General features: G+C 47.2%; 1 protein-coding gene across 3 annotated transcripts in view; it reads left to right on the top strand.

Annotated features, from left to right (window-relative positions):
* Positions 1-25,314, top strand: part of MAP3K9 (mitogen-activated protein kinase kinase kinase 9) — a 77,287-nt gene that overhangs the window by 6,062 nt on the left and 45,911 nt on the right. For all 3 annotated transcript variants that reach the window (XM_032405440.1, XM_032405441.1, XM_032405439.1), the window contains exon 2: positions 1,739-2,152. In XM_032405440.1, the coding sequence (XP_032261331.1) occupies positions 1,739-2,152 (414 nt within the window). The remainder of the gene's footprint in view (positions 1-1,738; positions 2,153-25,314) is intronic.

Here is a 25,314-nt window from a genome sequence, read left to right as displayed (position 1 = left end):
TCCCCCCATTTTACTTGACTTCTGCTTACCTGCTGAATGTTCAGCAGGGTGAGTACAGTGGTGAATAAAACAGACAGACTCTGCCCTTGTGGATCTCACAATCTTGCAGGACGGCAGGCACTGAACAAGTAATTAAACCTTGTTGGGTCTTGCCAAACAGAGACGGTTATGGACGTGTTTGATGGGGGCCTGACCTCATTCAGGCGGGGGTTAGGAAAAGTTCCTCTAGGAGATTTTGTTTAAGCTGAGACCTGAGGGTTGAGTATGAGTCAGCCAGGTAAAGACAAAGAGACTGAGAAGACAGAGCACAGGGTTTTCATGAGAGAAACATAAAATAGCACTTTACTCCTATAGCAACACCTTATCTAGCCTGAGATTTGTAATCACTGGTAGCTATTATGAACTATCCAAGGAAGCCTTTCCAAACAGCGCTGAAGATATAATCAGGTACCCTAGGTTCACTCTGCATTAGAAAGGAGATGAGTGGTTGGGTGTGGTACTTGGGGACATCAGGGATGGAGTTGTGGAGCAGGTGACTTCTGGAGTGAGATGTCCCCTGGGAGGCTCCTCTCCTGCACGTCTTAGTCACCAGGTCATGGTAGAACCACGTTTTGAAAATATCCTCCCAATTTACTCCACACACTTCGTCTTACCTGCTGCTGATGTTCAGACCCTGTGCTTGTGTGCCTGGGCTACTTCAATGGCCTCCCTAGTGGTTCCTTTTGCAGTAGGCTCCCTATCCTCCAGGTTATATTCCCCATGGCTGCCAAAATTGATGTCCTTTCTAAATCGCCATCTAATAACTCTCCCCTACTTAAAAATACATGAGTCCTATCATGCACAGCGTGAAGTTCAAGCCTCTCAGAATGACTTTAAAACCATTTCACAACCTAGCTGACCCCAGCAAGACCTTGAGCCTCATCTCCTATCCTAATGCATATAATCCAGCCACACTGGACTCCTTGAAGTTCTTAATATGCCGTATATTCTCATACCTCATGTTCTTGCTCATGACCTTCCCTTTGCTTGGTTTGTCCTTCTCCATCCTGATCTTTGCTGCCTGATGCGATCCCTCCCGCTCATTCTTTTTTTTTCTTTTTTTAGATTCTATTTTTAAGTAATCTCTACACCCAACATGGAGCTGAAACTCACAACCCCAAAATCCAAAGTTACACACTCTACCGACTGAGCCAGCCAGGCACTCTCCCTCCCACTCATTCTTTAGGGCGCATTCCCAGTGTTGCCTTCCCTGAGAATCTCTTCCCACTCACCCTCTTATATCCTGTCCTGCAGTGGGAGTTGGTGGTTTTCCTAATCTGATCATACAGCTATGAAGGCTCTTTTAACACTGTGGTTTGGTTGTTGTGTGTCTGCCTTGTCACTGGATTGTATGCTTCTCACCATCTAGTACACAGTAAAATGAATAAGTCTTCTAAAAATGATCTCCCTCTATGTTCCCTTTCGTTAAAATGGTTTGTCATGGTACGACATTCTGCATAATGCTCCAAGTAGAAATTATTACATGAATATTTATTGAATGCTCACTATGTGCTAGTGATTAAGAATAATGCAACAGAAAATAGGTTAGCCACATTTCTTGCCTTGATGGAGCTTACCTTATAGTGGGGAGACAAGCCAAGTGAACAGATAACTTGCTATGTTTACCCATCGGTAAATGGGTGATTCAGTGGTATTTTCAGAATGTTTTTGACTTCTTTTTTTTTTTTCTCTTTCTCAGTGTTAGAGATTGATTTTGCGGAACTAACCCTGGAAGAGATTATTGGCATCGGGGGCTTTGGGAAGGTCTATCGTGCTTTCTGGATAGGGGATGAGGTTGCCGTGAAAGCAGCTCGCCATGACCCCGATGAGGACATCAGCCAGACTATAGAAAATGTTCGCCAGGAGGCCAAGCTCTTCGCCATGCTGAAGCACCCCAACATCATTGCCCTTAGGGGGGTGTGTCTGAAGGAACCCAACCTCTGCTTGGTCATGGAGTTTGCACGTGGAGGGCCTTTGAATAGAGTGTTATCTGGGAAAAGGATTCCCCCAGACATCCTTGTGAACTGGGCTGTGCAGATTGCCAGAGGGATGAACTACTTACATGATGAGGCAATTGTCCCCATCATCCACCGCGACCTTAAGTCCAGTAACAGTGAGTATAAAGAGATGGGGCTGGAGGGCTCAAGAGCACTTTTATACTCAGTCCATGGCTTTGGTGGGAGTGGATTCCTAAAGGAATCTCAGTGGGCAGTGAAACTCCTTGGTTAAAACCATTCCATCCTTGAGTTGAGATATAGGGATGGAATGAGTGCCAGGAAAAATTGGTTTAGAAAGAGAAGAATGAGGCAGCCGAGGGGTTTGGAATAATTCTGAGCTCATATTAGCAGGCAAGGTTGGCAGTGTATAATTCTGCTCTGCTGTGCAATATATATCTACATATATATATAGATAGATAGATTTTTCCACTTTAGGGAAGTGTGTCTGTAATCACAAAAGGGGTTTCCCTCTTTGGTGGAACAACAGGTAATTATAATGCCTATTTGCGTTCTACCTGACCACCCCAACTTGAGCTACCCCCCAGAGAAGGGGCTATAAGGAAGAGGAGGCATGTTGTTTAAGCTATGGAGCTGATTCGGGTGACAGTGTCCACTGGGAGAGCGTGACCTGGCTGGTAATAGTATAGACTCCTGATAGCCTGCGGGTCTTAGTAATGAATTGTTGTAACTACCTAGTGTTTAATAACAGGGAACTGAGAAGTAACTGTTTATGAAACATCCAAAATCCATAAACTGGATTGTAAAGCAAGTGTTAGACATAATTATATGGTGAGTTGGTGGAAACCAGTCTCTTTCCTTGGAGGAATCTGCAGGCGCTGGGACTATGCTGCTTTTGTGTGGTAATTTGTGCTCTTTCTTGCCTACACTGTGTGGTAGAGAGGATAGAATTTGTTAAATAGGATATGCTTAAGATGATTTTGAGCATCCTATCTGGAGAGGGGGCATTAGGGTTTTGGAGGGGGTGGTGTGGGTCCCAGGAACTTTGCTCTCTGTCTCCTTCAGCATTGAGCCCAGAACTCCTTTGGACTTTGTTTGGTTCTGAGCTGTTCCAGATGTGGTTTATTTTTCTGTCAATACTACTGTGAATGTTTACTTTTAAAAATATGGGGTTTTTTTGTGTGTCTTTTTTTGTTGTTGGACAATTATAATTATTTTTATTTTATAATTCCTTATGATTTTATTTTTTTTAATTATTAACATATAACGTATTATTTGTTTCAGGGGAAAAATACATTTTAAAATTATTTAAGTAGATGTTTTTGTTGTACAAAAATTAGTAGATAAAAGAGAAAGATAACCAATAATGTTTTCCTTCAGGGAGGACAACTATTACATTTGGCATATCCTCCCAGACATTTTTAAAGTAAATGTTTTATGTATATATAAATGTATATATACATATGTTTGTACATACAGACACACCCATACACAAATAGACTTTCCAATTTACTTTAAAATAGCCTTTCTTATCCTTATCTCTTCTACCTGAGCCCTCTTCTCTCTTAATAATAGAAACATTCATCCTTGTAAAAGCATGGAACATTATATATAATTCATGTGAAGGATTTAAGTTCCATAAAATAAGATTATTCTCATCCCTCCTCCCAGATTCTATTCTTTAAATGTATTAAATTAAAATTTTTGGTGATCCCTTTCATATTTCTGCCTAGACATTGCTTCGGATGATGGGGTAAGAATAAGCAGATGTGTTGGTAGAAAATGTGATGTAGAAGCTGACTGTTCTTTATTTTTTCTTATATCCATATGCTGGAAGAAGTAGGCAAAGTGCTCTAATCATACGTATTGAGTCCTTTGAAAAACTTGGGCTAGGATGAAGGAATTGTAAAAGTCAATCATTTCCTCCAGGAAGTTTCAAATTTGGGTGTAATTTCAAGCTGTAAACACCAGGTTTTACCTTCCATGAGATTTGCATTTGGAAGTCTAGGCTCTTTTGAAAGAAAAGTTACCTTGCTAAGGTTCTGCCGTGTGCAGGAGATGGCAAGAGACCTCAATGTCATTCTGTCACTGGGGAGACAAAACCCTATTCTTTCTTTGTCTTTAGTGGGCTTTCAGATTGCCAAGGTGGAGCCCTCAGGTGCACTGTGCTGTGGCGGGAGTTGGACTTACACGTGGTACAGTCTGACCCTTGACCTCAAGGGGGTCGCGGATGCCCAGAAATGTGTGGAGTCCACAGGGCTGTGTGGTTGGTGCTGATATTGACGCCTGCTGTAAACCTCACAGGGGAGTTGGGGTAGCTCCTTCACATTTGTCTGTGGTGGCTGTTTGCCCGGGATTGTGTGAATCCAGTATGAGTCTTTTTTTTCCTCCCTCCCCCCCAGCAAAAGTTTTTATTTAAATGGTAATTTATCTGACCATTAGTTACATTAACTCATGAGGTGAGTGTTGTTTTTTTAAATTTTATTTTATTATGTTACGTTAGTCACCATGCATCATTAGTTTTTGATGTTGTGATCCACAATTCATTGTTTTCGTGTAATACCCAGTGCTCCATGCAGTACGTGCCCTCTTTTTTTTTTTTTTTAAAGATTTTATTTATTAATTTGAGAGAGAGAGCACAGCAGGGGGAGCGGCAGGCAGAGGGAGAAGCAGGCTCCCCGCTGAGCAAGGAGCCGGATGCGGGACTCGATCCCAGGACCCTGGGATCATGACCTGAGCCAAAGGCAGACACTTAACCGATTGAGCCACTCCGGTGCCCCTCTCTTGGTTTTTATTAAGGGTTCTAGAAAGTTGGATTTTGGCCGCTGTCATGTGAGGGCAGAATTCTAGGAATCATATGTGTTAGTTGACTTAGATCCACTAGGGAAAAGACTATGTATATATGGGGGTTGTCTTTGTGGAAAAAAGAAAGTAGTTGGTGATAAACATCTGTTATAAAAGGCTCAGTAGAAAGGTGATTAATTAAAATGCTTTACTATCCTGGTCACCTACTTTAAAAAGTCATGTGCTGTTAACTGGCAATGGAAGGTGTACAGCATCCTATGTTGATATATAATCCTCAATAAGTTTAGGTTTGACAGCACATAACCTAAAAACCAAAATAGCAGTGGCTAAAACAAGGTGTACGTTCATTCGTCTTTGAAAAGAAGTCTGCAGAGTTTAGGACATCCCAGTGTCATCAGGGATCCAGGCTCATTTTTCACTCCATCCCAATACATGGCTTGCATTCTCAGGCTTGCCTTATGTTCTGAGATGGCTGCTGAAATGCCAGTTATTCGGTCCAAGTATCAGGCCTGAAGGAGGAAGAAAAGCAGAAGCACAGAAAAAGGTGCTCCTGGAGCTGAGTTGGCTCCCGTGATCCTCCCAGAAACCCAGCAAAAACACATCTGCTTGCATTAATTGGCCAGAATGTAATCATATAGCCATGGCTGGCGCAGGGGAGGCTGGGAGATGCAGGACTTTAATCTGGGTGGCAGTGAGCCCAGCTAATAATCAGGGGCTATTACCAAGGACGAGGGAGAGCAGGGCTGGTGGGGGAAGCAGCTGGTAGTCTTCCCATGAAATCTTAATGTGGGACATGCATTGGGAAGAACTGTTTATTTCAGATGTTTGGCATCATACAACCAAACAAGGTTAGCCAGGCCTGGGGATGTGTGGCTCAGACCCCTGATTTAACCCATGGCTTATACTCCTTTACCACATTGCATCATTAACTCAAACATCACTTCTTAAAACTACTTGCAAAAAGCCCTGGCTCTGATAATGGATTTGTGTCTGCTCCGTCAATTGGGAAGAACCAGCTGCTTGATGGTTAGCAGAGGTGTCAACGAAAGATGGTCTTTTAGTGGAAAGATTGTCCTTTTGGGGGTTAGGTAGATGGATTTCAGGATTTTGGCTTGAAGGCATTGGGCAGAATAACAGTTCAATAGCGGTCGTTAAAACTTAAATTAGTGTAAAAACAAGGTCATATGAAAAAGCTTCGGAAAATGAAAAGCCTTGCCCAAAGTGAAGGTTGTGTTATTACTTTTATTTTATTATTAAATAATTTCTTCCCTCCTCTTAGAAAACATAGAAAAACAGAGAGGTAAAAGCAGTGTGTTTCTCCAGTTTTTGCATTTATGGATATTTGTTTTTACCCAGAATCGTGCACGGGAAATCCTAATAACCATGTTGCTTGTAGCATGCTTTTGTGCCCCCCAACTTGTCTGTGTACTGTGACTTGTTATGTAAATAAATAGTCTTCCACCACAAGATATTTAAAGGTTGCACAGGATTCCACTACTTAGATATACTCCAAACCAAACCCCTAAACTAAACCAAACCCCTATGCAACAATAATAATAATAGTAATAGTAATAATAATAATAATAATACAACTGACGCTTATGGAGTGCTCTCTTTAAGGTTAGGCATGAAACATTTCATGTCGATTCGCTTTTCATTCTCACAGCAGCCCTGCAGAGTAAAGACTATGAACGTGTTTATTTTACAGAGGAGGAAACTGAGGCTCGGAAGGGGTCAACCATTTGGCCAGGGTCTCGCCGCCGCTGGGCCTAAGGGCGGACCTTGTGGCCAGGTCTGGCCCCTTCGCCTGTGTCCCCAGTTACCACACTGTTGCCAGCACACTGCCGTTGGGTGGCTGGGGCGCTTCACCTTCACAGAGCCAGGGCCCTGGGGTGCTTTGGTTTTATATGATTAGGAATAGTATTACCCTACTCATAGAGCCACAGCATCCACATTTCCTTAAGGTCTGATCGACTCACTCTTAGTTTCATAGCAGAAAAGCAGAGGAGGTGCGTGGTGAGCTGCATGTGGTTGGGACTCGGCACACAGTGCCTGCGAGCGTGCAGGAGAGCATGCAGGTGACAAGGGACTCGAGCCGCTGGGTCAGCGGTTGCAGGCTCCCATGCCTTGCGGTCAGGGTCCATCCATTCGTGAAGGGGTCGGCGTGAAGCTTGGGAGGAATGCCGGTGAAGTGAGTGCGCGCCGTGCAGCGTGGGCCGCTGAAGGATCGAACACAGCTCAGCCGGCCTCCCGCTGCCTGCCAGCCTGCATCCTCTGGCTCCTCTTGTTGATTCCATGATCTCAGGAGCACCCCCCAGGCCTCCAAGTAGATTTTGTGTCTTTAGTGTCCAGGGACATGAATGAATGCGTAAATGAGTGAATAAAGTATCCCTTGAACTGGTCTGCTTACGGGATCTCAAAGTGTGAAACCTCCCCCTCTCTCGTCGGAGGAGGTCCCGCATCCTCCGGGACTTGCGCGGTCGTCTGTTTCATCACCTGTGTAAGCTCCAGGCCCTTGCCCCAGTCCTAATGTCCAAGTCCACCAACGTTTCAGGTGCCGAGGGTGGTATTTTCACAGTGTATTTGTTACCAACCTCCAATGCTTCTGCCCTCTTTTTTCTCTGCACCCTTCCCAGATGCCAGCCCCAAATAACTCACTGGCAGTGGGCTGCCAGGTGCTGCGGGAGCAGGCCACCCCCTGCCACCTGCACCCACCGCCAGTCCGCTCCGTCCAGCCTCAGCGCCCCTTGTGTCCCCTCCTTGTCAATTCCCCGTTGTGCCCCTCACAGTGTCCCTTCTAGTTTTATGGACTTGTTTGATTGGCTGCTCCTCTTGGCAACCAGAGGCTGAGTAGCGCCCCTCCCTCCAGTTTCTCTGCTCACCTGTGTTTGTGCTCTTCTCAACCTTCTCTCAAGAGTTCACAAGATATAGAAGCAGAAGCCTTGCTTTCTTGGAAGTGGAAGGAGGACAGAGCTCCCATCTTGCCCTTGACCTCAGACTGGCTGTAATATTCCAAGCCCTGGATTATACCCGGACTGGACACTGGCCATGGACCCTGACTGTGTTTCCTGGGGAGGATTTCTCTGGGCTGAAAGTGTGCTGTGGAACTTTGTGACCCACTGGATTCCACTCACCGGTGTCCTTCCTGTATACTGAGGTTGAGCACATTCCTATGTGCAGGAATGAATGAATGAATGAATGAATGGAAGAAGCACGTAGGGCACAGGGATCCTGGCCAAGAGCAATGTGGCAGGAAGGACTTGCCTAGAAAAGGATGAGGAGTAGCCCTAACAGCAGTTTTTCCTATAGGAGAATAAAAGAAACTATAAAACATTCCCAGGATGGATCTGGGAGGCAGCAAAGTGTTGGCTGTTGAACCCAATTCCTAGTCCTTTGTAAGAGGTGCGTAAGTGACTTTTTTACGTCTCATGAAGGATCCCCAAATGAGATAATTCCGACAGTACTTGGCTTAGGTACTGCTGGATCTCTCTCCCCATTTTCCTTCCCATTTCTGGTCTTTGTGGTTCTTTGTTTGCTACAAGTGCCTTCTTTTGGAGTTGGAGGGTGATGGACATGTTTTGAGGATTTTTCCTGGCAAAAGCATACAAGCGCTCAATGAATTGGACATTTTGGTTGTAGAAGGCAATACCTAAGATTAGCCAACAGCCACCAGGCATGTACCAGAGGATTCTGTTCATTGATGGGTAGCATTTTGCATGAACACAGAGGCATGTTCTGCAAGTCAAAAAAAGACATAAGTAAATAAAGCTGAAATGAAGCGAACGATCGAACCTAGCGAGGCCTGACCTAGAGGTCGAGTTGCAGCTCCCATTTCTTTAATGTTGCCTGGGAACCATGCTTTTCCCTTCTCCCTTGGGCATGGCCATCTCTTGCACAAAGACAGTTCTCCTTTATGTGTTAATTTGAGTGCTTGGTGTTGAGAATATAATAGTAAGCAATACCAGACACCTGCCCTGCCCTTAAGGGGCTCCCTGTGGGGTCACAGGGAATGACCTAAGTCAGGACTATGGTGCATGCTGTGGAGGGAAGGAGTTGGTGCCTGAGAATTTCCTGAGGGAGCATAGGAGTTAATGAGACAAAGCAGTGAGGGTAGGTAGGGCCAGGACGGTCCAGGCAGGGAGACCAGCAGACTCAAATGCCCAGTGAGAGCATGGCCCCCCAGGAGGTAGGTGATGCCCTTGACGTTCCCAGGGTCTTTTCCTGGGCTTGCCGGGCCTGAGGAGGATCAGGAGGGAAATTGGTCTCTTTGTGGCAGATTTGCCATCCTTACCCCAAGCTTGCTCTGGAGTGCCTTCCTTCATCTGTGGTGGCTCTGGGGGCTTCTCTGCAGCATACTCAGTGGTGTAGGAGGTGGCTTGGGGCCCTGGGCAACATTTAGGCACCTATAAACCCTGTGTTGCAGTTGGAGCAGAAGATGGAGGATCTTGGTGTAGGTATTCTGGACCCTGAGCCATTATCTTGGGGAAAACAGGCTCAGTGAGGGGGCAGGTTCAGGGCAAGAAGGGCTTTTTTTTTTTTAAGATTTTGTTTATTTATTTGACAGAGAGAGACACAGCGAGAGAGAGGGAACACAAGCAGGGGGGAGTGGGAGAGGGAGAAGCAAGCTCCCCGCCGAGCAGGGAGCCTGATGTGGGGCTCGATCCCAGGACCCTGGGACCATGACTTGAGCTGAAGGCAGACGCTTAACGACTGAGCCAGGCAGGCGCCCCCAAGAAGGGCTTTTAAAGATGTGTGGGCTCTGATTCCAGATGATTCCTTAGTGTCTTCCCCTTTATCTGTTTCCTCTGATTTGAGCCACTGTTGCCTTGAAGGTCAAATCATGATGTCTTTTCTTTCCCACATCTCTCCCAGGCAAACCTGGCAACAACTAAGTAGTGATGTCCACCTTTTTCAGCCGGTCTATGACACTGTCATTGTTCAGGGTCAAGATCTGTGCTTCAGTATCTCTAAGGAGACAAGAGCCTGCCTGTCTCTCCTTTCCTCCTTGTCTCTTGGAAACATTTCAATTCCTGACTTGGTTTTTTACTTCATTCCTGTGAGGTAGCTCAGGGCTACTTGTGGTTCAAGAAAGTGAGACACAAGGTGATGATGTGAGTGGTCTTGTTGTGTCAAGAAAAAAATGTAGCTTCTTCTCCAGGTCGCCCGTCTCTTTACCTTGGAATCCCCTTCCATTCCTCATCAGCTCCATGGAGAGGCATACTGTTCCTCTTATTAGGGAGGGGCTGTTAACATAGCACCCTTGAACCCCTTGAAATCTATGCAGAATGTGTGCAGGTTCATTTTGGGGGACAGGGTTGCTACTTTGACTAATCCAAGACTCTGAGAAGGTTATGAGTTAACACTGTTATAGAGAACTTCTTAAATTGAGCATCTGGGTAAGAGGAGAATTGGTGGCGTAGAAGGAGTACTGGCCCACGTACCACCCTTGGCACTGACGGGCCGGGTTGCCTTGGGCACATCTTGAGTTCTCTGATCCTCAGATTCCTCGTGCGTGAAGTGAAAGGTTTGGATGAGATGGTCTTCGAGGTCCCTTCCAGGACTGACCTTCAAATGCACATGAGTGTGTTTGGGAGAAAGCGGCGACTGCGTGGTCTGTCTGTGCGTCAGGCCACCACGTGCCCAGGTTCCCCGCTTTCTGGCTTCTGGTTGCAGGGGCCGAAGCTCCTGATGAGGGGAATATTCTCCAAGTGGTTTAGGGAGAAAACAGTTGACAGGAGCTCCCAGGTGCACCCCTCCCCCTTTGCTGCCCAGGGCATGACAGATGGCCTCCGGAGAGAAGATGCTCCGGTCACATGAATCATGAGGGAGATTCACAATAAACGAAGGTCAGCCTTCATCCTGGAGGCAGGACGCAGTTAGTCAGATGCCACTTCTGTCCTTGGGGCTGACTGAGGGGCATCCCGGTGTCTCGGAGTTTTGCTTTTGCCTTCCCACCCACTTCTCTGAATCAACATAAGGCTTTTTCAGGTGGGGCTCAAGACCACTTAGGTGTTTGTGTGCCTCTGCCCCCCTCCCCAGCAGAGCTGCAGGAAGACTCTGTGCTTGTGCAGCTGCCGGAACGTGACAGTGAGGTCTAGAAGTGAGATATAATAAAGCTGAGGATTGCTCATCCCTGGATTTGTGCTCTCTGTAGGAAGCATGGAGGGTTTGATCTGAGAAGAAAGCATTTCCCCTTAAGCTTGGCTTTGGGGGTCTAATGGAAGGACAACTAGCTTGGGAGTCAGAGAGGCTTGGATTAAAGCTACTTCTTGAGCCCTGACATTGAGCATGTGGCTAGCCTCTGGGAGTTCCCAGGATCCTCATCTGTAAAACGTGGGCAATACAGAAGAGCTGTGTTGTTTGAAGATGGTATGAGACAGTGCGTGCCACGTGTCACACGGGAACCACATTCACGAATGGGGCTGCACTTCTTTCCTCTTTCCAAGGGGTAGAAGAAACTTCTTTCTATTCCTTGGTATTTTAGGTGTACACAGGATATCGTTGGGTTTCCCTTTTTAAAGTAGCATGAGGATTTTAGGCAGCCCTGAGCTTCCCTTTCCCAAGTCGGCCGGGGGTAGCTTTACCGCTCCCACAGACGCGGGCAGATTTATTTCAGCCGAAGCCACAGAAGGAGATCGATACCTCCCAGCCCCATCCAGCTATGTCTGGGCTTCTTGTGGAAAAGGTCAGTGTCTCTCGCTCTCTTTGGACCTGCATTAACTCACAGTGCTTGGCCCCCTGAGAAATGCTGCCTTGTTTTGTTACGGCCTTTGGCCTGATTGAATGGGACAGCTGGCCAGTTTTATGACTGCTGGCCTCTCAGCTGATAATTAAAATACTTTTGCCTCAGGAGGAAGGCAGTATATTTCTCTTTTCCCCGCTGCACCAATCTACGGCCAAGGTCAAAGGGAATGCCTTTTTCACTCCACCCCCCCCCCCCAGCTTCCCCAAATCAACTTAGCATTCTTTTTTTTTTTTTTTTAAGATTTTATTTATTTATTTGAGAGAGAGAGACAGAGGGAGAGTGAAAGGGAGAAGCCGACTCCCCACTGAGCCGAGAATCCTACATGGAACTTGATCCCAGGACCCTGGGATCATGACCTGAGCTGAAGGCAGATGCTTAACCGACTGAGCCACCCAGGTGCCCCCCCTCCCCAACTTAGCTTTCTTATTGCACAGTCTTTTCTAAGACTGGAATATTCAGGGTGGGCCAAAGAGATTTTATGTTGAGTTTTGTGGTCTTCCTTTGGCAGGAGGATGGAGCCATGCCCCTTTTCCATCTTTGTGCAGCAGCTTTATTCCAGATCTGGCTGTGCACAGCACTTAGTAGGTACTCAGGACATGTTGGTGGGTTTGGTCATCACAGATTCCAGAACTCTGTCTGTGCCCATGCATTAACCCTCTGCCCCCAACCCAAGACGTTAGCTGAACAATGCCCAAATTCTCCTTTAGAGCCCACATTTAGGATGTGAACCCTCTCTTTCATTGGAGATGAGCCCATGTGAGCTCTGGGTGAGATGTGGGTTGTGTCTTGGCTCTATTACTTGCTAGCTGGGACCTTGCGCAAACGATAAACTCTTTGTGCTTTCGTTTTTGTTAATGTTAAATGGGAATAATTATAATTCTACTCGTCTCATTTTATAGGGTAGAGGTGAGGATTCAGTGAAATAATCTAGATAAAGCTTTTAGCACCATCTGGCACATGGTAAGTGCTCTGTATATTGATCATAATTATTGTAATTCCAGAGGCTGCATTTATTCCCTCAGTCTTTAGATCCACAATTTGTGATCTTGTACTTTCGAGTATAAATTGTCTTGTACTTGTATTCTCAGTGTTTTAGTCCTGTTCTCTCCAATTGCACTATAGATATTTAAAATTCAAAATGGGATATGTCCATAAGGTAAGAATAGTTCAACATTGAAATACAGAGGAAAGTTAATCTCCTTCCTCCCCTAAACCCTAAGTTTACTTCTTAGAATCAAATGAAATTAAGATGTGGGTTGGTTTTTTTTTTTTTTTTTTTTTGTCTCCTTTGATATTTTTTTTTTCTGTAAAAACACAGGACTCCCAGAATTCTGGACAACAGAGGTAGTGTTTTTCTTTCTTCCATCTTCTCCTGCTCCCTACCCCCCTCTCCCACAAATTACGCACAATATAGGACTTTGCATATATCATTCCCAGGGTGTGGCAGCAATTCCTTGTTGCTATGCAATCTTGCCTTTTCTTTTCTTCTTCTTCTTCTTCTTCTTCTTCTTCTTTCTTCTTTCTTCTTTCTTCTTTCTTCTTTCTTCTTTCTTCTTTCTTCTTTCTTCTTTCTTCTTCCTTCTTTCTTCTTTCTTCTTTCTTCTTCAGTGGGGGGAAGGGGCAGAGAGAGAGGGAGAGAGAGAATCTTAAGCAGGTTCCACACTCAGTGCGGAACCCGAAACTCAAACTCCTCTACTGAACAAGCTGGAAGGTGTTCCTTGGACCTCAGATAGTCAGCAGCCTAATGTTTGCCTCTGGAATTTTGCCAGCTATGAAGGCTCTGACTCTCTAGCCATCTCTCTACCATGGGACCTTAACCATACCAGTGGGGCCATGGGGCCCTTGCACTGACTGATCTTGTAACTCAGACCTTTCTCTGCAGATCCCTGTGACTATTTGCAACCTGATGTGTCTGATAAGGCAATGTGACAGGAAAAAGTATTATTGAAAAAAGAAAAAGTTACCCCAGATTCCATAGTGCAGATGCGACTGCTTTTTCTTTTCACGTGATTTGCCTATTCCTGTCTGTGTACCTCATCGTCTGCCACTTCAGTCCTAGAGTACAGGCCATCTGGATACATTTTATTTTTGTTTGTTTCTGCATTCTGGTGACCTTCAGAATCCAAGAAGGAGGAGAAGAAGATTGTAGTTGGGGGAAACAGTGAGTCTTCAGTTTCCAGTCATTCATAACTCCTTTTGTGTTTATTGATAAGATCAGAGCTTAGGGACCTTAGAGCCATGACCATGAGGTGCTGAGTAATTTGCCTAAAGTCAGGCTGTTGGGATGCCTGGATCTCGTGTCAGTGTCCTTTCTTTCAGGCACTCCCAGCCCCTGACAGTGGGGCCTGTTACTCTGCTATGTTTTCCAGCTAGGTCCCAAGTATTGTGGACGACAGCAGAATGAGGATCTCCACACCAACCGAGGGGTCAGAGATGCCTTGCTTTTGCCCCAGAGGTCACGGCTGAGCAGCCAAGCCTGCATCGTTCCTGCCCACGAACACAAACTCATTTCTTCACTGGGTTATATATAGAAGAGACCAGTGTTCAGGCTCTGCCAGGTGTTTTAGTTTTCAGGAAGAAAAAACAGTAAAGACTCCCCACCGCCCCCTCTCCCTCAGCTGTATTGAGATATAATTGACATGTAACATTGTGTAAGTTTAAGGTTTACAATGTGATGATTTGATATACATATATATTGCAAAATGGTTACCACACAGGCTTAGTTAACATATCCATCACCTCACATAATTAACCATTTTTTGGTGTGGCGAGAACATTTAAGATTTACTCTTCTTAGCAGTTTTCAAGTATATAATACAGTATTGTTGTGTTTTTTTTAAAGATTTTATTTTATTTTAATTATTATTATTTTTTATTTTATTTATTTATTAGAGAGAGCATGAGAAGCAGGGTGAGGGACAGAGGGAGAAGCAGGCTCGAGCAGGGAGCCAGATGCGGGGCTCGATCCCAGGACTCTGGGATCATGACCGGAGCCGAAGGCAGACGCTTAACCGACTGAGCCACCCAGGCACTCTTAAGATTTTATTTTTAAGTAATCTCTGCACCCAACATGGGGCTTGAACTCACAACCGCAAGATCAAAAGTCGCAGCCAGCCAGGCACCCCAGTACAGTATTGTTCACTATCCTTAGTCACCGTATTGTATGTTAGACCCCCAGAACTTACTCATTTTTTAACGGGAAGTTTGTACCCTTTGGCTAACATCTCTCCATTTCCCCTACCCTTCAACCCCTAGCAACCACCATTCTGCTTTGTTTCTGTGAGTTTGCCTTTTTTAGATTCCATATGTAAGTGAGATCACACAGTATATATCTTTCTCTGTCTGGCTTATTTCACTTCACATAATGCCCTCAAGGTCCATCCATGTTGTCATAAATGGCAGGATTTCCTTCTTTTTTATGACTGATACTCCATTGTATGTGTATATACGACACATCTTCTTTATCCATTCGTCCATAGATGGGCACTTGGATTGTTACTAAATCTTGGTTATTGTGAATAAAGGCTGCAGTGAACATGGTGGTGCAGATGTCTCTTGGAGATAGTGATTTCATTTCGCTTGGATATATATCCAGAAGTAGGATTGCTGAATCATATGGTAATTCTACTTTTAATTTTTTGAGGAACCTCCATACTGTTCTTCATAGTGGCTACAGCAATTTAAAATTGTACCAACAGTGCACAAAGATTCCCTTTTACATCCTCACTAACACGTTATCTCCTACTTTTTGGTAATCGCTATCCTAGCAGATGTGAAGTAATATCTCATTGTGGTTTTGATTTGCATCTCCCTGATGATGAGTGTTGTTGAGCATCTTTTCATGTGTCTGTTGCGTATTTGTTTGTCTTCCTTGGAAAAGGAGGTCCTCTGCCCATTTTTTTTTTTTAAGATTTTATTTATTTATTTGACAGAGAGAGACACAGTGAGAAAGGGAACACAAGCAGGAGGAGTGGGAGAGGGAGAAGTAGGCTTCCCGCTGAGCAGGGAGCCCGACGTGGGGCTTGATCCCAGCACCCTGGGACCATGACCTGAGCCGAAGGCAGATGCTCAACGACTGAGCCATCCAGGTGCCCCACATTTTTTTAATCAGATTGGAAAACATTTTTATTTCTTAAGTAGTCAGCTCCTTGCTCTCTGTGCTTCGGGATAGGAATCCCGTGGTGGATCAGTAACAGTCTCTCTGTCATTGTCAGTTCTCCTCTCTCTCTCAAACTCATAAAATTAACCATAAATTAGCTTGTCTTTCCCAAGTGCATGGCAGCTGGTGACAAAGAAGGGTGGCCCATCAAGTCCCATAGATGGTAATGAAAAATCAACTTAAATGTTTCCAAAATAAGATGATTTAAGATTATTAGTGACATTATCTGATTTTTTTCCTTAGCTTATTACTCATGGTGACAGCAATAAATGGCCTTCCACTTTTCCCCCCCAGGATTCCTAGAGATGGGATGAGGAATAATCGTATTTTGCGTTTGGTGCTATAGAATTGTATTTGGAACAGTATCTAAGGCATTCCAGGCAGAGGTGGTGGTAGCCACATTTTACAGTAGAGAAAGCTGAGGCTCAGGGAGGTTTAATGCATTGCCCAAGAACACATAGCTAGAGAATAGTGGGGCCTGAACTCAAGTCCAGGCTCTCTAGCACTCGTGCGGTGGTCTTTCTTCTCTGTTCTTTAGGAACAGATTGTAGTAGGAGACCCTATTCTAGCAACTTGTTCTGTAGGATGGACCTTATGACTCATCAGCGTCTGGGTGTGCTGGAGCTAGCCCTGGCTTTAAACCTGGTCTTGGGACCTTTGTGGGGCAGATCATCGCAGATCATCCCCACATCTGGAATTGCAGGGAGGGGATCCTTCACTCTTTCAACCCAGGGGCCTGGTATTCCTAGGCCTGATGGTCCTCAAATGCACTGGAGCTGAGGGCTACTATCTCATTTCTTCTTTCCCCAGGACCCCTGCAGAAGCACAGTATGAATCTTAGCCATCATTCTGTAGCCTCAGCCTTACCTGTTGTTAGTGTTCCTTGTGAACCAAAACTATGCAGATATACAGCTGTCTAAAAGTTGGGCTGTAACAGAAGTTTCCACATTATTTGACTCTTGTTTTTGCTTATGTTGATATTGTGGTTTTGCTTTTGTTTAAACAAGGGAAATGTAGACAGATTTCAGATAAATTCACAGATGCGTATTTATGGAATTAAAAAAATTTTTTAAAGTTTTATTTTAGAGAGAGAGAGCAAGTGCGCGTGAGTAGGGGGAGGGGCAGAGGGAGAGGAGAGAGAGAATCCCAAGCAGACTCTGCGCCGTGTGTGGAGCCTGGCGTGCGGCTCGATCCCACGACCCCGAGATCATGACCCTAGCAGAAACCAAGAGTCGGACGCCCAACCGACGGAGCCACCCAGGTGCTCCTTGGAATTTTAAAATTGTTAACCAGAAAGGTAATGTAAGTGTTCAAAAAGGGTTTGGACACATTTGTTAATATCCGAGCCCCCTGTGGTTTATTTGGATGCCATGGCTTTTAGCCTCCTGTCCTCTTGGGGGTGAGCAGGCCCTCCAGAGCTGTTGCCTCTGCAGCCGAGTTTGTAACTGGATGGACTGGGTCGGACCAGCGTGGCAGTTGCATTCCCCCATGGAGGACAGCTAGACACGCTAGGGATGCCCACTTCTATTTTTAGATTAATGCCGTGACAGAGACATTTGACTTTCTATCCTTCATCCCTTAATGCTCTGAGCTGAACTGATTGCTTATGGAACAGCCCCCAAACTATTACGAGTGAAGCTTCCCAGCTGTTCCCTTCTGCCTTACGAAGAGAATTTTGACTTTGTTGCCACCAGTATCTTTGAGGTGTTATGATGGGAGGAAAGCAGAGGGGACAGGACAGGAATTGTGCAAATTCATCCTAGCAGAAGTGTTTTTTAGAAAGGCATTTTCAGCAGGAAATTCATGGGTTTCTTTTTGTGAGGGCAATGAATGGGAGAGAAATGGGGGGTTTGTAGAAGTGTTTTTGGGGGGCCTGTGAACCCTCTGGTGCTTGGCAAAATAAGGAGAGCCCCCAACTATTTTTTTTTTTTTTTCAGCCCCTGCCACCCCCCCCCCCCCCCATTGGACACATTCTACCCTGTGATCATTACATGTAAGGCTGGCTTTATATGCAAGGTTCTAGGTCATATGGGCCATGAATCTGGCCAATTTTAGGCTCCTCATAAGTTTTTTTGGTGCTTGATTTGATATGTAGTATATTGGAGGAGAGGCTGGGAATGGGAAGGTCACTAATAATGACCTTGTAGGAAGAGTAAGAATGTGCCTGCTCAGGAAAAGGGACATATTCTAAGATCTTTCCTCACTGGGAGGTTTCCTAAGGGCAGGGATGAAGGCATTTGAGCATTTTCCCAGCAGTTTCTGGGTCATTATGGCTACCTGATGTAGTTTTGGGATGTTAGTGAGGTCTGGAGCCAACAGCCAAGAAAGAATTCTTGAGATGTCTTTGGTGCAAAAAGAGTGATCTTATTAAAGCATGGGGACAGAACCCCGGGGGCAGAAAGAGCTGCTGCATTGGGGTTGTGAGGAATGGCTGGTTATATACTTGGGAGTTGGGGGAGGTAAGGAAAAAGGGAAGTGTCCAAAAGGACTTTGATGTGCTAAGGAAGATTTGTAGGATACTGGAGGCCTGGCTATTGCCAAGTTCAGGTGTTTTTCCTTCTAGTAAGGTACTAACATTAAGACAGTTGGGAGCTTCCTGGAGGAATCTCATACTCTGCCTGTGGGCTGCAGGTCATAAAGAAATTTAATTTTGTTTACTTTCCCTTTTGCCTCTGTTTCCCACATCACTCACAGAGGGGAGGGTGATGTTAAGGCTCCAGGAAATGGAGTTATGGGTCTTTGAAAGTTAGGCTATTGATAAGAATGCTTTTTCCCTGGGACGCCTGGGTGGCTCAGTCGGTTAAGCGTCTGCCTTCGGCTCAGGTCGTGATCCCAGGGTCCTGGGATCGAGTCCCGCATCGGGCTCCCTGCTCCGCGGGGAGCCTGCTTCTCCCTCTGCCTCTCTCTCTCTCTCTCTGTCTCTCATGAATAAATAAATAAAATCTTTAAAAAAAAAAAAAAAAAAAAAGAATGCTTTTTCCCTGTAAATCACTAAGACACTGGTACACTGGATGGAGACTCCTGTCTCGCGGGACTGTGATCTGTATCAGTTAACCCTTTGTTTTTCCCTTAGTTTTAGGGCGGCCAGGAGTGCCTGAGGAATGTGACACAGATCCCGTGGCTGGGGTGGGGGTGGTTGTGGGGTGTCAGCTTGTGCTTTGTCCTCTGTTTGCCCTCTGCTCCCTCATCATACCTTTCCAGGTAGCAGGGAAGGAAGCAGCCACAGACCGGCTCCCCTCTGGAAGCCGAGATATACCACCTTGAGAATCTGTGTGGTTTTGAGTTTGCCCGACCTCAGTAAGATCCTCAACTCCGTCACATGGTGGGTAGGATCTGTAGAGTCATTTTTGGAGGTAGGCCAGGAAGGTACAGGCACAAACCTCGTCTCACCCATCCCAGGGGGCATGGAGGTAGAAGGAGGCTACTCAGAAAGGCAAGCCGTAGCATCCACAGGAAGACCGAGAGTCAGAACAAAGCTAGTCTTAGCCTGAGGCGTCCCCTGAGCTTGGCCTCTCCCTACTCTTAGATGAGAGGTTGGGGAGTGACTCATAGGAAACTTTAATGTGTGTTTCTAAGCTTTCCAGGACTATTAAGGACTTGTGGTTCAACATGGTAACTCCCATTGTTTTGATCCTTTGTGGTTGGGCTTCCTTGCCTGCAAGGTGATGGCGATGGTTTTCTGTGGTGGGTTGTGCTGCTTCTTCCTCCACCCTAAAATCTTTTCTCCTCTGTGATGTCCTGGGTGAAGCGCAGGCTACAGAGAGCCTCGGGTGTTTACATTGTGTGTGGGTGATGATTCTCAACCAACAGGTCCTCATGAGAAACTGACGTGCCCGTGATTACGTAGATGCTGTAGGAAATACAACACATCACTTTAGTATGTACGTAACGTAGGCATCACTTCCACCACATTCTTTCCATCCTCCGGAGCCCTGCTACGTAAACACGCCCAAACAACCAGAACAGGATGATGCCGCATGGAATTGTGTGCCAAGGGTGCATGAGATGGTGTCCAGAGAAGGCAGAATTTTCTGGCAGCGTGATGGAGGAGTTAGGTCTTAAAGAAGGAGTGGGGTTCAGGGGGAGTTGGTAATAGGGTGGTGGGCCACAGTAGTGACTTTCCAGGGGAGGGCGCTGCCCCCTGTTCAGCCATGGCTAAGTGTTTATCAGTGCTGTGCCTCTGTTGCCCGGGTTCTTTTTTTTAAGATTTTATTTATTTGAGAGAAAGAGCGCGCACAAGCAGGGGGAGGGGCAGAGGGAGAGGAAGAAGCCAGCTTCCTGCTGAGCAGGGAGCCCAACGCGGGGCTCGATCCCAGGACCCTGAGATCATGACCTGAGCCGAAGGCAGGTGCTTCACCAACTAGGCCACCCACGTGCCCCTGTCGCCCGGGTTCTTTAGGAATTTCCCACGCTGGGACTGTTGAACAGGAAAGCCATGCCTCCAACTAGTTGAGTCTTCCATATAGAAACAGCTCTTGTCTTTAAGTGGCTGGGGAGCAGGGCTGGGGAGCAGAGCGTGGTATAGTGTTATAGGCTGTGAGTCAGGCAGATCTGGCTTTGGGCAAGGTCCTCAACCTCTGGGCCCATTTCCTCTTCTGTAAAATGAGGATAATCCTAGTATTTACTCATAGCATTGTAATGAGCATGAAATGAAATTATGCACGTAAGCCCTTCGCATAATGCCAGGTACAAAGTAAATGCTCAATAAAAGGGAGCTTTTCTTTTTGTAGGACTACTGTTTCCAAGAGCAGCTGCTTCCCTGCTAGCAGTGGATATGAGAATAGACTCGCAAGTGTGCCACCAACTGTTTCCATTACTGTTGCTTCAGAACAAACCATCCCAAACAAGAACCATTTCATTATGCTCCTGGAAACCAGGCTGGGAATTTGGAAAGGGCTCAGCAGGAATGGCTTGTTCCTGCTTCTCCGTGTCTGCAGCCTCAGCTGGGACAATTTGGAGGCTCTGGGTGAGGCTGCAGATGGACGCAGGCAGCATCAGAAAGGCTCGTTCACACATGTGTCTGGTGCCTGGGCTGGGAGGACTCGAAGGCTAGGGCTGCTGACGGTGGTGCCCATGTGTAGCCCCTCCAAGTGTGGCTGGCTCAGGGCTCTTGGCCTTCTTATGTGGCGGCTCAAGGCTTCAAGCACAGATGTTGCAATGAACAAGGCAGAAGCTGCATCATCTTTTCTGCTCTGGCTTGGAAGTCACGCAATGTCACTTACACTGCATTCTAGTCGTTCCCATGAGTCTCAGGCCCGCTGAGATGCAGAGGGGACAGAGACCCGCCTTTTGGCAGGAGGAGTGTCCACGTCACGTCGGAGAAAAGCATATCAGCTGGGAGGCGGTGTGCCGTTTTGAAAACCTGCCCTGCCTGCCAAGGGAACTCTGGTGGCAGAGCGTGGGGCCACGGGGTCGTGGAGAGCCCGGGCAAAAGCAGCACCCCAAGCCCACCTGCGAAGAAAGAAGAATGGCTTTTTTGTTGACAAAAATCATCAAAGGTCTGACGTGCTACCTCTTTTTGGATTCTTTTTATCCAGTGTGTAGCCGGGTGTTTCTGAGGCACGACAGACCCCTGGCAGCCCTTCTAGGCAGTGTGAGACCCCACGGTGGGACTGGTCAGGACAGGCGGGCGTTTGTGGAGAGGCTCTTTGGTGAGGAAAGGGGCAGCACAGACGCGTGCGTCTGCCTTTCGGTTTCCTGGTGGTGACATCTGTGTCTGGACCAGCTCGGGGCGAGTGTCCCAGCTATGTTGTCTGAGCTTCCTTTGCACAAGATGGCAATTGCTGTAGGTGCCCAAGTTGAAACAGTCCTATTTTAGAATGTTGGAGAGAGGAAGGTGTCCTGCAAACACACGCTGGGAAGTTTGGCATGAAAGAAGGCACCGATCTGTCTGTTTTAATCACAAGAAGCCTGGCTCTAGGAAAACCTTTCCTCAGCAGCAGGAGAGAGGTGGGAAGGGGGTCCTGTATCCCATGGAAAGCCGGGGCTGGTTAAAGGGGTCATTGAAAAATAGCTTGAAACAGGCTGATGAATTGTGCTCTGTCTCTTGAGACCAGCCACTGTTAGTCTATAAATATGAGTTCCCTGTCACGTCCCCTCCATCCTCCAGGCCAGCAAGAGCAGCAGAAATCCAACCCTCATGCTGTTGAATCGTGTCGCAGGCACAGATGTGGGCCCAGCATGAAGAAGGCTGGTGCTTTGAGTGGTTTCCTGAGTGCCGGTTTACGCATATACATCTTTTCCCTTGGTCCCCGTGGCACGTATTCACGGAAAGCCAGCCGGAGTTGGGAGTGGCCTGGAACCCTGGACACTCTGCACGTTTGAACCGAGGCACCAGTACCACGGTCCCGTTAACTAGCCTGTCTGAACACCGCGCTTGCGGCCCAGGTGCCTGAGGACCGGCTCTCCAGAGCAGCACGGTAACCAGCCCCGGGAAGCCCGTCTCTCAGTGCTGTCCTCTCTGGCCTCCTCCTTAGCCGTGTGCGTCATTCCCTGAGCTCTCTGCTGCGTGCCCTTGGCTGACGTGGTGCAGCGCAGTGCACTGGGATCCGGGGCTTGCCCGCTGTCCCACGCGAGTGCAGGACTGAGCTTTGGCACCTGGTGTCTGGTCTCAGCTCGTCGGGACGTGGACCTGCCTGTGGTCCAGACAGTGGCAGCTGGTCCTGTGCGAGTTGGTGGCTATACCTGGAAACGTTCCAGGTGGTTACGGATCGCTGGAAGGGGACGGGAAGCTTCGGTTCGTACTGGAAGCCAGGAGTGGGTGGGTGTATGTTGTCACAGAGGTAGGGGGAATGGAACCTCTAAAAGCCCCTCTACTCCCTGAATGCTCATGCCTTCCCGTAAGATTGATGCCATGCAGGTGCCCAGCTGGAGTGAATGGGTGATGTGAAGCCAGAGAGATTTCCTAGGACTCGCTGGCTGCTCCTTCTCCCTGTTCATGTGATTAATTGCTCCATCTTGTTGGCCCATCATCCCCATCCCCAGTACCGTGGTTCGTTCTTCACCACCAGCCCCCCCCAACCCCCACCCCTGGGTAATTGTAAAGGTTACTGTCGCGTCCTTGCTGCCTGTCTCACTGCAAACACACCACTTCCTGCTTCGAAGCTGCCTGTCACTCCAGGGTGGAGTCCAAGCTTCTCCACATGGCCTGCAGTCCCCCCGTCCGGCCCCAGCCCTTCACTCCTGCACCGTCTTCTCCCTTTTCCTTTCGTGAAGGTTCTGCTTCAGCTACAAGGGACTATTTCCTCTTTCTTAGATGTGTCAGGGTTTTTCCCCTTTGGCCTGAAACCACATTATTCCCTCCAACTGAGAATGGCCTTCTGATTCTTCCCCTTGCACCAAACCCTGTCCTTTCCTTACAGCTCAGACAGCAGCTGTGTGTTCTGTGACTCCCTTCCAAGGAGTTTCTTCCTCTCCATATCTCTTGTTTCCGTAATTCTCCACAGTAGATGCTTAAGCAGGATGGGCATGGGGGGGTAGAATAAGATCGTCATTAAGACCATGGGAGTGAGGGGCGCCTGGGTGGCTCAGTCGGTTAAGCGTCCAGCTCTTGATTTCAGCTTCAGTCATGATCTCAGGGTCCTGGGATCAAGCTCCACGTCAGGCTCTGTGCTCAGCGCGGAGTCTGCTTGAGGATCTCTCTCCCTCTCCCTCTGCCCCTCCACTGCTCGTGTGCTCTCCCTCCTTCTCCCTCTCTCAAATAAATCAATAAATCTTTAAAAAAAAAAAAAAAGAGCATGGGCGTGGAAGCTAATCGTCCCAGCTTTGCCACTTACTGGCTCTGTAACTCTGAGGAACAGCCTTGCTTCACTTGGCCATAGTGTCTTCATCGGTAGCCAGCGATGAAGCAGTACCCATTGCGTGAGGTTTTTGGTTGGGATAGTACGTCTAAAATGCTTAGCACAGTGCCTGGTGTGTTGTTCGTGCTCCATGAGTACTGGCAGTGATGACGTTAGGAGGGTAGACTTACCACCAGAGCGGGGATGTGAGAATGAGGGAAGTTCCATCCTGTTTCCCCCTATAGGAGCATCTCTTCATCTCTCCCTCTCCTTCTCCCTTTCACCTGTGTAGGGCACTGCTGCCCTTTTCCAGTAACCAAAGCAGTTGGTGTCCTTAAGTCAGTAGATTCTCAGGCAGGAATGTTAACAGGGAGGAGTCTTGCTCTCTTGAGTAACAGCCTGGAGTCTCTCCTGGTGACAGTTCTGATCCTGGATATTATATAACATTAGTTGTATTTTAGAGGCTTTAGCTAACCTCTTTCCACCTATGGTGTGGTGCCTTCTTTCCAGAGAGGAAGGTGGGTGCTACCGTCAGGCAGGGTGGGGCCTCGTGGTCTGTGGGCCAAGCCCAGCATCGTAAGAGTTGACCTGCTGGGACCCTCCTCCTGTGAAGGGCTGACCCTTGTTCCTCAGAACTCCACCCAGTATCCTGACCGCTTTGAATAGCACCAGGCTAGTCTTATAGGGCAGACTTTCTGGCCCTTGGGCTGTGATGGAGCAAGGAGAATCTTCGTCTTTAAAATAACCCTTCCCTCCATTTTGGGATGGTCCTTCCTGGGGTGAATGAGCAGTGAACAGTGTTTTTCCCATTGGTTGACTGTGGCTCTTGGTGAACAGGGGAGCTGAGGTACAGAGCTTTTGGAGTTGACCCTTGTTCTTTGCATTTCTGATCTATGAACCTCGACCTTTCTTCCCCCTCTCTGGAGGCCCTTTATACTAGCCTGGTAAGACGCACACTTTAGAAAAGGAAAAAGAGATGAGGATGGTGATGCGGTATGGGTGGGGACAGGAACGGAAGATTCCACGGTGAAAGGGGTAGGACATAGGCACTGGACCAAGCAACAGGGCTCTGGTGACAGATGGGAAATTGGAGATGGTCAGTCAAGGGTGTTTCATGAAGGGCCAATGGGAGAAGATTCTGTAAGTCAAAGCAGAGATCCTGGATTAAGAACATTCTGTGTTGGGCTCCACTGAACAGCTGCTTTGGACCTTCCTGGTACTGCTCAGCAGCAAATGCACACCTGTTTTGAGGGTGAAGGTCCAGTGGAGAGAGTGGGACTTAAGGTCCTGGGATTCCTCTGCTTTAGTAGTTCTTATCCTTGTACGTTTGAACCTTTAACACGAAGTCCGCTCTCCCCCACTGACTTCACTGCTGTACCCTCTGGGGCATGTGACTTGAAGGTGACCAGTGCTATACTGGGCTTGCAGGGTCCAGCCTGCATGACTCCAAGCAAAACTCCCCACTTCTAAAATGGTTTCAGACCTGGTGAAGGAGGGTTACTTGTCTCGCCCGTCAACACCTTCCTCCCTACCCCCAAGCTAATGTACTGTCTCAGCCATGGTGTTTTAGCACACATTTGCCCTAATTTATGCCTGGTGAGATGTTGCCCACCAGCAGGCTTTTGCCACCACTCCTTGCTGAAGCTGCCCTGGTTTGGGTGTCTGCAAGCTTCCCAGATAGACGGTCTTTACTTCTAAAGCACTCTCGTTTAAATATAAAAACCCGGTTCTCTTCCCTAGAAGGATGTAGAACACTACTCAGGGGGTCTGGCTTGCGTCTGAGACCCCAGGGTTCTAGTGAAAAGGGCAGTTTACTTACAGGTAGGATTAGAC

Source organism: Phoca vitulina, unplaced genomic scaffold, assembly GCF_004348235.1.
Source record: "Phoca vitulina isolate PV1807 unplaced genomic scaffold, GSC_HSeal_1.0 scaffold7, whole genome shotgun sequence".
NCBI lineage: Eukaryota > Metazoa > Chordata > Mammalia > Carnivora > Phocidae > Phoca > Phoca vitulina.
This window is presented reverse-complemented; position numbering and strand designations above follow the sequence as displayed.